The sequence below is a fragment of the Lepidothrix coronata genome, unplaced genomic scaffold (genome assembly GCF_001604755.1).
Source record: "Lepidothrix coronata isolate B3197 unplaced genomic scaffold, Lepidothrix_coronata-1.0 Scaffold60, whole genome shotgun sequence".
Classification (NCBI taxonomy): Eukaryota; Metazoa; Chordata; class Aves; order Passeriformes; family Pipridae; genus Lepidothrix; species Lepidothrix coronata.
The window spans coordinates 2,683,944-2,696,052 of record NW_016690240.1 but is presented as its reverse complement, the minus strand read 5'-3'; the positions used below and the strand labels follow the sequence as shown (position 1 = coordinate 2,696,052).

Sequence of the window (12,109 nt, the reverse complement as noted above, 5' to 3'; positions counted from 1 at the left end):
GATGTGTTGAAGAGAAAACCAAACAAAAAAACCCGCAAACAAAACATCAGAATTCAGAGTAGTTCTAGCAAAAAGAAAAAGAGATCTGGTAAAAGTAAAATAGTAACAAGAAGCTTAAATTTCTTGGAGAAGAATGATAGTGTACAGCTAACAAGGCTGGGACAAGTGTGGGCTATGCAGTGGTTTTCAGAAACGAAACTCAAGTATGTCCTGGGTGGCAAGATGCAAGTGTCTGAATATGTGAAATTTTGTCCCAGGAGACAGAGAACACACCATTCTCTAGGAGCTGTGATGAGAAATAGTGAGTTTAACCGTGGCAAAAAAAATTTAGATTACATGTTAGGAAAAAAATGAAGTGTTTAAGGATAGTTAAGCAATAGAGTAGATTACTTGTGGAGTATGTAGGATCTCCATGTCAGAAGCTTTTAAGAAAAGACTGGGCACTTTTGTCATGAGCTGTTTAGTTACGAATGCCCCTGCCTTCAGACTCAGAAAATAATCTATACAGCTTTCCAATGTTCTTGTCAAGTCCATCTTTCTGTAAAGACTCTAGAGTGCAGTCTTGATGCTCAGGTTGCAGTTTTCAGCTTGAGACTTGAGTGACATACTTCCCTGATGCATGGCCTGTGGTGTGACAAATACTTGTCGTCTTCAAGGCTAGAACAATTATATAGCAAAATTTCAAGGCACAATGCAACCTAAGTGTTCATTTGGTATTTTCATATCCTGCTTGTGAAACTTAGATTTTTCTTTTTTTAGCATATACTTATTTTCAAATGTATAGCTAGGATTTTGCAATACATTATGAGTCACTACTAATGTTTTCTGTATTTTATTCAATTCACCTACTATATAACTGTTTATGTTTAATAATATCAAATAATTCTGCTGTCCATGAAGTAGTAGAAATAATACAATCATGAATTCATGACAGTGTGTGAACTTCTAAGTGCTAAAGAGTTTGAACTTTTAAAATTAACTTTGTTTACCATTGGTCATTACAGGTGATTTCTTAACAGATACCTAACTGTGTGACACAGCATTGCTATCTAAGCAGTCATCTGAAGCAGGTGAAATTTAATTTCAGATGTGTTTGCTTGTGTTTTAGCAAAGCTACTACACTTGACCGAACCTATGGACCTGCATGGATAGCATACGGGCATTCATTTGCAGTTGAGAGTGAGCACGACCAAGCAATGGCTGCATATTTCACAGCTGCACAGCTCATGAAAGGGTATGTGAAAAATGTCATATTCGGGAATATCCATATCCATAGATAGTGTAGAATATTGATTTATATCCCTTGAAACAATAGGTAGAAGCAATACATCTGCAATAATTATCTGTTAGAGAACAACAACAAAAAAAACCCAAATAATTTAATCATCTGCATTTAGCTGCATTACTTGTGATCGCTGTTGTGATTTTGTAAGTTCTAAAGTCAAGATTTATATTTAGGTAAATCTATGTTCTACCTGACAGTTCTATGAAATTTGTAAATCATGGTTGTTATACCAGGTCATCAACTGCTGTATAGTAATATCTTAAACAGCTCTTTCATGCTCTGGGAGAAGGTTGTAAAATGAGTCGTGGACTAATGTAATATTGCATATAAAACTGTTGTATTTGATTGTGGTTATTGGTAGATGTAATCTAATTATTGCTTCTTCCATATTCTATTTGTAAATTAAACATACAAAGGAAACTAGAGAAAAAACCTTCAGAACTAACTTAAGCACTGAGAAAATACATGTAATTCCAGAGCATGTTATAGTCATTTATTGGAGTTTAAATTCTTGTCAGTAACTTACAGAGATGTAAAATCTTTCAAACTTCCCTTTAGGTTAATAGTCCATTTAAATCAGCTCTTACTTGGTTGTACATAAACATATGCAAACACAATTGGCATTTCTTTATAGTTTACAGCTCCATTCCTAGTAACCACACGGAAACAAACAAGCAGTTTGTTTTATGGTTTTTTAGGTGTCATTTGCCGCTGCTCTACATTGGACTGGAATACGGTTTGACCAACAACTCCAAGTTAGCTGAACGGTTTTTCAGCCAAGCTTTAAGCATTGCACCTGAAGATCCTTTTGTTATGCATGAAGTTGGAGTGGTAGCATTTCAAAATGGAGAGTAAGCTTGCAAAATATGATTAAATACTATCCTAAACATGAATTATTCTGAAGTGTAATGTGTCAGTATGTGTACTTAAGTACTTACTTTGAGCTATAGTGTCTTTTGGTTCTAGTCTAGATGGTGTTTACCCTAAACCCTTGCTTTCTAGATTGTTCTTCTTGTATAAGATTGAACAAAGACAGAATTTAATGCTTGAGGAGCATGCAGAGATGAATATTAGCTTCCATGTGCCAGTCATTATGTAGTTGCATGCCTGAAGGCATCTGTCTGCACACATGCTATAAAATTTTGTACGGCAAAACATTTTGTCAGCTCAGGAGGTTACAAATATATTCTGGAAAAAACCTAACAGTTCTATGAAGTGTTTAGTCAATATACTTGGTTTGATTCTGATTTTTTAAACTGTCTTATTACTTCTTTGGACCACAATGCAAAATATAGCCAAGTGGAAATGACTGTGTTTTACATCTAATTCCATTCATACAATGAAATAATATCAAAGAACTCTTCCTTGTAATATAGTTTTCTCATACTGCTAATGAAAACTTCACTAATTTAATTTTCTTTCTCCCCACCCCCTCAATTCTTAGCTGGAAGACTGCAGAAAAGTGGTTCCTTGATGCACTGGAAAAAATCAAAGCTATTGGAAATGAGGTATTTTTCCTACTAACATATGGAATTATAAATCTGTAAAACTCTAGCAAATTCTATAATGTCTTGTGACAATTTATGTTGTTCTTATTTTAAGTTAAAAGCAATACAATATAAATTTGACTTTAAAACTTGGACCACCTACTTGTAATTGGGTGTGTTGGGTTTTTAGAGGAGAATTGTCATGTATCATCTTCAGTGCTACAGGAAAAGACAAAAAGTATTTTTCTGTATGAAATTAAAAGAAAAATAAGCACTGACTGGGGAGTGAAATCCAGGTCTTATTCTCAGACCTGGGTCTTAGAAGAACAATTGCTCTTGACCGAGGGTGGAACTGGGTACACATATGACGATGCTTTCTGCTACCTTAAGTATTAGCCATTTCTTGAATGACTTCCACTTTTGTGGGGTCATAATCCTGTAGGTATGGATTTGTTTTCTTTCTCCTGGATAGAGACACTGAGTAGGAATGTGCTCAGAGATGCTTTACTAACTTTCCTGAAATTAACCAAAATAATCACTAGCAAAAGGTTTGTTAGGAAATGTAGTTCAGGTGCTTTTGTGAATCAAAAGTTGACCATTACAACCCTGATTCCTCACGCTGGAGTACAAATAAATGGTTATTTGTGTAATAGTTATTGGCAGTAATGGTTATTTGTGTGATATCATCTTGTCTAAAGAAACATATTGTACTAGAGAAACTCAAGATGCCTTAATGAAAGCAGTACCACCTTGTGACAGGCTTCTTGTGAATTTTAAGATAGGTTTTCTCAATTTTTAGCTTAAATTTAGTTAATGAGGACATCACCTCATGCTACTGTGTTAACAAATCATCTCCTATCAATATAAGGAAATTGCTTCTAGAGCACAGTAAGCTATAAAGTGGAAAGTGCTGAAGAACTAAAAATCTTCATGTGGACAAGGCACATATTTACTAAAACAAACTGCGCAGCTACTAATTTATATGCTCACCAATATATAAACGGGATTGTTCTGTTTTAGTTAAAGCTGTAATGTTCTGTTTTAGTTAAAGCTGTAATGTTGTTCATGGAAATGCCATAAGCTTTATAGACCAGAATTAAATTTATGTGTATGCATAAATTCTTTTCTATGTGGCATTTTTCATGTTTATTGAGAAATACTAAATACCAGCAATCTGTAAACACACAAATGAATATTTAGAATTAGTGTGGGAAACACTTAAAATAAGTAGAGATTCAGAAGATAGTATTATATTATTATAAACCACACATTCATAATGCAAAAGCTCAATTTATTTTTAATTTCAGTAAAAAGCATTTTAAGGATTTTGTTGGCTCAGATTGTCTTCTATGTTCCTCATAAATGAGCTAATTTATGTAGAGCAGATGAAGTGAGACCACGGAGAAGACAGCAAAAAGACTTTCAGTATTCATGATTGTTTTACAAATACCTAATTTGAGGGGTTCTTCGGTGCTCCTAGCTAAGACTCTTTTTAGTTAAGTAGAAAACAAGTTCTATTTGGTTTGCACCCAAGTTTTAATTGGCTTTGGGGAATGGATAAAATAGAAAAATGAGTTATTGAATAAAGGTTGGGGCTTAAATGTGTGTTTTGTAAAGAATTTAAAATGTTCCTGATCATTTTCTTGGTGATAAATAAAATGCCTTATTCATTTGTATGTTTGGGGTTTTTTTAAAGTAGACAAATTAAGTTATAGTCTGAGAAGCTGCAGTTATTTGAATTGCTGCATTATTTTGCAGGTGACAGTTGATAAGTGGGAGCCTTTATTGAACAACTTAGGACATGTCTGCAGAAAACTCAAGTAAGCAGAGACTACTGGAGCTGCATTTTTCTGTAATGCTGCAAAAATGTGCTTTCTCTCTCATTCATATCATCTACCACATGAGAACAGTGTAGAAGTACCCTATAAGAAGATGATTCTCTGAATTAGCTTGTGAATGTAAAAACATTAATCGCCCCTTATATCCAGTTTACCACACACAAGTTAAAGTCCTTAATATAAAAGCCTTTCCTTAATTAATGATTCTTATTAGATAGAGATTTGATCATAGGTTTTTAGATCTTTGTATGGGTGTGAATTTTAGCTGTCTGCTGTCTCAGTCCTCGTATATTGGAATATGTCCACTGATTTAATTAACATAAAGGTGGTTTTGTGCCAATTAATTGCTTGGTTTAGTACTGACTTTTCCTTATTGAACTGAAACACTTAATCACATTAACACAGCAAGGAAATATTACTTTATGGTTTTTTTAGAACAAAACTATTTCATTTTATGTTTCCATTCCATGAACAGCAAAAGTGCAAAGTACCTATGCAAGCTTTAACAGTTCTAACACAGAGACATGTTTTCTCATTATTTACCTTAATCTGACTTTAACTAGTGTTTTCTTTTATTCAATCAATGCCATATTTTTTGTTCTTTTTTTAGTGTCACGGTTTTAATTGCCCAATTGGTGTATACTGTAATTTTTTTTCAAAGCTGCTAATGAGAATGTGATTATGGTAGATGAAAGTTGTATTTCTGCTTTGGCTTTGGTAGTAATTGCTTTGTGCTCGAATTGCCAATTAGTCTTCATTATAAAATAAGAACAAATAATAGTTACTCCTTGTGCCAAGATCAAACAAAAGGCACTGCTTCTGGAGTCTGTTCATGAGTATAATTGCAGGGTTTTTTCAAATACTTGTTTTGTTTATGATTACTTTTGTCTTTTTTTTTAAATTTCTCCAGTAAGTTAGTAACTGCTTACATCACTCTTTGTACAACTTGCATTGTAGTATTTGTTCAGGTTCAGAAATCAAACCTAATATATTTTTGCATCCTTATAAACCATCTTTCAAGAAAATCAAGTTGAGAATTTAGGCAGCTGTACATATGCTTTGAAAACTTAAAAATTCTGTAATAACTAATATAGTAGAGTTTGTAATACACAATATGGCTATTATGAAAAAACTTACTGGATCTATGACTACTCACTAATATTAAGGGGTTGTAATTTGAAAGCAGCATATTAAAATACAGTGTTAGTCAATTGGACATGTGAATACTATGAGTGAAAATAAGATTGCATCGCGAAAGGGTTGTGCAGCAAGCAAACATTGCATAATTTTTCTGCCTCGATTGTTACTTGATGCCCTCTAACAACTTCATGTGTTGCTGTTTACACAATTTCATTATCACTATAGTCATTAAAATTTGTCGTGAGTAGGCAACTGCTATCTTTCTTTTTAACAATGTGGAACTGGGATGTCAAATGTGACAATTTAATTTCTCAGAGTAATGTCATAGTGTACATTTAATCCTTGTTTTATAAAATAACAAATGTAACAATCAGTCTAATTAATAGATAATTTTCAAAGAAAAGGTGACTGGTATTTGAAAGAAATTATGGGTATGTGTAAACCTCCTTTTTTGATAGAGAGTATAGCAAAATAGAATTGACAAGAGTACCAGTATATGGAGCACAGGCTTCTGAAATTTCTGCCCAGAGAGCTTTTCTCAGTTTGAATGATGCAGAATTTAGTCTCTACGGAAAGCAAACCAATGTTACAATGAGCAGCATTAAGCATGTAAAGCAATTTACCATATCAAATGGCTAAGATCATCTCCAAATGGGGCCTCCTGTAGGCATCTGTTTTGCTACATAAGGAGAACAATGATTTCTCAATTACACTGGGGAAGAAAATTGTCAATATCCATGAGTCTTTTGTACATTCTGTTATGTTCAGAGTATAAAGCAATAATTTTTAAGTTCTGGCACAACTGTGTTCCACTTACTAATCAATCTTCTGTATTTAACCCTAACAGGAAGTATGAAGAAGCACTGGAATACCATCGCCAGGCTCTAGTATTAATTCCTCAGAATGCTTCTACCTACTCTGCCATTGGCTTCATACACAGCTTAATGGGCAACTTTGAAAGCGCAATCGACTATTTTCATATGGTACGGAACTGCCTTCAGTTAAAGTGCTGCTCACAGATTCTCTAATTTACCTCTTTCGTTCTGGTTTAGGTTTGGAACAGAGAACTAGCATTTTTCCCAGCCTCCAAATAACTGTTTATTTTATAATCTTAATTTTTTTTAAAAAATACCTTCTGAAGTTTTCTACTGATTAGGTTAAAAAATGGCCTCTTTGGCAAACTTTGACTGTCATTATTGCAGTTTACACTTCATGTACATAAGCTTGTCATGCAGCTGAAGTAATTTCAAATACTTCCAAACCATGCCTTAAAGGAGAAATTTTACAGTAAGTAAACAGCAACATATGTTATATCTCATGATTTTTGAATGCTTCTCTGTCTGTATTTATATCCTTTTCTGGTTTTGCTTCAGTGCTTTGCTTCCTTGCTACTTCAGACAGTTCATGTGATGGTGTTATTTGAGTTGTGCAATGTTTTGCTTTTAGAGTGAAGACTATGCTCAGATAGCACTGTGGAACAACAAAATAACAAACTGAACTTTTGCAGACTTAAGATGTAAATCTGCTACTGTTTTATTTGCTACTAAATACTTTTTACTGTTTTTTTTTAATAGGCCCTTGGTCTCAGGAGAGATGACACATTTTCAGTCACAATGCTTGGACACTGCATAGAAATGTACATTGGTGATTCTGAAGCCTACGTTGGTAAGTCTTTGATCTTTGTGACTCTTAATCATTGAGTCCTTTGAGAGGAGTGTTATTCCTATGTCAAGACAGACTGTCTACCACTACACCTCATCAACTTACAAAGTTAGAGTATGCCTTTGATTGGATTTTGTTGTTGTTTTTTTAATGGCTAAATGATGCAGAATTTCACAGCAATTGCAGATGACCACTGTTTTTTGTGAGCATCATGACAGTAAATTCTTACCAGAATAAAGAAAGGAAACAATTTATCATTGAAGGTTTTGATGGTTTCTTTTATAGAAAATGTTGATTTGTGGCAGCTTAGACACCAAAGGGAATAAGGAAAAAATAAAATAGAGATACAGAGTTAGGAAATCAGAGCACTAGTGCTAATGCTGCTGTAGAGCAAGGCATTTTCACCATGTTAAAACTTGGCTCTGTGGAGACAGGATAAATTCTTCTGACTCCAAAAATACAGCTTTACATACGGTAACAAAAAAAAGGGCTTTATAACTGTAATACATTATATTGCCATAGTTTTAAATTTTCCGTGAAAGTTTTCTGCTCCCTCCCCCACAACTTCATAGTGACAGATTTCTGCTTCATTGAACTTAGTGTTTTATCTGTAGTGAACACAGTTGATGTTCTGTCAAGCATGTTAAGAAGGCTGAAGCCTTAAGAGTAAAAGCCATCTATGTGCTCTAGTGCTTTTCCAGCAGATTTTTTGCACAATTGAAGCAGATGTTTCTTCTCAATATTGTCTTTCTCCATATGTAGTTATTTAACACATCTGGAAGAACCATGCAGCCATGTGATATGCATTAATGCAAACCAAGCTGTGTGTAACTTAAACAAGAAAAAAAGCCCCTTGGAGAATTGGGAAGGGAATTGGCAATTATGTCTCATAACAGACTTTTGAATCTGAGTAGTGCTTCTTCTATTATGCTTTTTTCAAAAAGAAGGCTGCTGGATTTTTTCAGAACAACTCTATTCATCTTCAGTCATTAAGCAGCAATAGTTCCCTGATGATCTGAAAGCAAAGGATTATAGTAGTTTCTGGATAACAGTTTCTTTGAGAGATGTTTTTGGGAGTGTTCATTTGGAATAAACTAATGGTTTGTCTGTTTTCCTAGGAACAGAGATCAAAGACAAATTAAGATGTTATGACTTTGATGTACACACAGTGAAGACATTAAAGACCATAATTTCACCTCCCTGGGATTTCAGAGAATTCGACATAGAAAGACAAACTCTGGATGAAAGTGGCATAGTACCATTAGAGACATCAAATCAAAGGAAAAGTACAGATACCAGTCGCCCATTGGAAGAAACATTTGAGATTGAAATGAATGAAAGTGATATGATGTTAGAAACGTCAATGTCAGACCATAGTACGTGACCATAAGTACTGGTAGAGAGTTCATTTTGTCTAAGTGTAGTATGTTTGGTTTAGCATTTTTGTTTTGGTGTTAAACTTTCAAGAATTTGCTATTTTTTATATGAATTCAAACGACTATGTACTTAACACTGGCAGTTTTATAGTTTCTACTTTATAAACATTCTTTTCCTGATAGCACTCTCATGAATGCCCATCTGGATCAAGAAGACTTCATTGCATTGATGCAGGCCATATACATAGTACTGTAGTATACAGGGTATTGGCTATTTTGCACACGTCTGTGCATTACTGAACATTAGTTCAGTTTTTAGACACAATTCCACTTTAAAATTCAAGGGTATTGAGTGCAGAAAAGCTCGGGGAGGAGTCTCTGTTTTAACAGCAATTGCACACACTCTCACTGTTGAAATCTGGTTGGGTCTAGGCGATCCCATTGCTTTCCTATGAGCACCAACACAGGAGTGTAGAGAAGTCTGGTTCTGTCCCAGGGACAGTGGAAATTGTGCTATGGCTTCACAGAGGGAACTGGAGGTGCCCAAGTTTCCCTTCCATATGTTAAAACATAGGGATTGGGGTCTGCGTCAAGTGTAGAATTCTGTACCAATCCTGTATATTCTTAGACGTGAGAACGTAAGGTGAACAAAAATGTTTTACTTCCTAGTTCTAAAGTACTTCACACACGTTCTCCTGGAAAACATGGGATAAGCCATGAGTCTTAAGTGGAAAAGTATCCAAGGAGAGTGTTGAGAAAATTAATCGTTTAGGAAGCATATGCATCTCCTGACCACCGTCAGGTCTCCCTCCTTCATTGTGGCTGGCAAAAAAGTTCATACACAGGAGTTTCTTTTCTTTTGGAACCTGGTAGTTTGTGTGTGGTTCAGGTGACTTCTTTGAGGTAAACTGGGGATTTTTCCTGGACACTCTTGAAGCCTTTATAATGAGTGTGTCTCAACAGCTACTCTATTAGGCAGGTCTCATCCTTTAAAGGATCTTTTGATGGTTATTTTTACATCTGTGCTTATGTAACCTTGAATGATTGTAACCAGGACCATCTCATGCATAAAGTGACACCAAAGGCTTCTTGTTGCACAGAGAGCAGCCAGAAGGATGTCGCCAATAGATTCTCAAAGAGCCAAACTCCTTTTTCTCTAGAACATTATTATTTTTAATCCAGCATATGTGAATCTAGTTTTCTAGTAAGACATTGTGGCAATTTCTACATGGAAGTTGGCAAATCAGGCCTTACTGTCAGACATGGATATAAATCTTGCATTGTTTCCTTTTTTCTATGTTACTACTATTTTTGTTGACAAATAGTTTTAAAGATTGATAAAAGTTGATATTTCTTCCTGCACTGTCCAGTTATGATCTGATGGTATGTTGGCCGTGATGGTTTATAGTGTTCCTCCTTGCCTGTAGGAATCTACTTACCCTTGTGCTGATTCCTTAGCTGTGGTAGTACAAATGTTTGTTTGGTTATGTTGTGAATGAAATCGGGGAACCGGACCAGCATTTTAAAACATTTTCTAGATCTGATCAATTCCCAGGTTCAAAGAGAGCAAGCCACTGCTGTGTAACTTGTCATCAGTGGGGCAGAATGGTAGGAATGGGAAGAAACAGATGGAATAGCGAGAATGGGCATTGCTGTAAAGGCAGCATATCATGACACTGTGCCTTGACATGTATCTGCTGGAGGTTTTGGGGCTGGCTTTTGCTAGCCTTCATTTATTTGTATTAAAAGTTACCTAGAAAGAAATGTATGCAAAGTGCCCTACATCATGAGCAACATTTTTGGATGTTAGAGAAATTCTTGATATGGCTTGGCTTGGCTCCCAGTCCTTTAGGCAGCTACAGTTAGGTTGTGGTTTCTGATGTGTGTCTCAGACAGGACTTTAGGGAACGTTTCTCTCTCCTGATTTCTATTCCGTTCAATGTTTTGGTCTGCTCTTGTTCTATCCAAATCCCTGCTTTTGTACTGGCAGCTCCTGCTTGCTCTAGTCTTCTGCACCTCACAGCACCTGTCCTGCTCCAGTCCTGCTCTTGCCTGGACTCTGCTTCCTAGATAGTGCTTGGTGCCTTAGTGGGTTATTATGACATTCACCCTGGCTCTAGTTAAATTGAGTATTGTCCTTGTCCTCATGAGGCCTTTGGTTATTAATTTTGGCCTGACTTGACCTCAGATTCTTGATTCTTGCTTCAAGTCATTGCCTTTTGGCTTTGGCTGTTTGGTACAAGGATCCAGGACTGTCAGGTTGGGTGACTTATCAGTATGCCCCCCAAAGAGATACCCTTACTCTGTCCCATAACTTCATCTCTCCCTTGAAAGGATCAGTCTTGTCCTGGAGTGGGAAGACCTGGCTGTTGCCTTAAAGGTTTTCAGAATAGATATGAAAACCCACAAGATATTTCTGCTGCCAATGGCTCCAGCGGTTCCATCGTAGGTACTGCTGCCTAAAAGATTTGAGGAAGAATAACATTAGCTCAGTTGGTCAGAGCATGGTGCTAATAACACCAAGGCTGCGGGTTCGGTCCCCATATGGGCCATTCACTTGAAGAATTGGACTTGATGATCCTTGTGGGTTTCTTCCAACTCAGAAGATTCTGTGATTTCAGTTTCCTCAGCCAATGCCACCTGCTTGTATTATTCCACATCAGATCATATATTTCCTTTGTGCTGTGGACAGCTGTTTGAGGACCAACAATGCAGTAGGATCTGAAGATTTGCAATGATCCTGTGTATTCTGATTAACTTGCAGGCATTTTGCTGCTTTTGTCTAGTTTCCGTAGCTCTAGATGAGTTTGTGTTGATAAATGCATGGTATATCCATACTTTGGATGTACTTTGCTGCACTTCTGCCACCGAGCCTAGGAGATATAGTCCAAGATATTCTGACTCACACAGGCATTGCAGGAAACTGTGGATTTAGACATTGCAAAATTTGTTGATTGCAATCTAGGACTGAGTAAGCCTTGGCTTGATTGATGGGTCAGTACTTAAAATAATCATAGAATCATGGGATGGTTTGGGTTGGAAGGGGCCTTAAAGATCACCTGGTTCTAACTCCCCTGCCATGGGCAGCGGCACCTTCAGCTAGACTGTGTTACTCAGAGCTTCATCCATCCTGGCCTTGAACACTTCCAGGGATGGGGCATCCACAACTTCTCTGGGCAAACTGTTCCAGTGCCTCACCACCCTCACAGTAAAGAATTTCTTCCCATTACCCACCCTGAATTTCCCCTCTTTCCGTTTGTACCTCCGTTTGTACCACCACAGTTCCTGATGAAGCCAGTCAGAAAGGCAGGGAGGCATTGT

At 36.4% G+C, this 12,109-nt stretch overlaps 1 protein-coding gene across 1 annotated transcript in view; it reads left to right on the top strand.

The window, feature by feature from the left end:
• Positions 1–10,138, top strand: part of CDC16 (cell division cycle 16) — a 22,038-nt gene extending 11,900 nt beyond the window's left edge. The window contains exons 12-18 of the mRNA XM_017817339.1: positions 1,109–1,234; positions 1,984–2,136; positions 2,730–2,793; positions 4,531–4,592; positions 6,598–6,733; positions 7,325–7,415; positions 8,531–10,138. Of these exons, the coding sequence (XP_017672828.1) occupies positions 1,109–1,234; positions 1,984–2,136; positions 2,730–2,793; positions 4,531–4,592; positions 6,598–6,733; positions 7,325–7,415; positions 8,531–8,796 (898 nt within the window). The 3' untranslated portion in view covers positions 8,797–10,138. The remainder of the gene's footprint in view (positions 1–1,108; positions 1,235–1,983; positions 2,137–2,729; positions 2,794–4,530; positions 4,593–6,597; positions 6,734–7,324; positions 7,416–8,530) is intronic.
• The last annotated feature ends 1,971 nt before the right edge of the window (positions 10,139–12,109 follow it).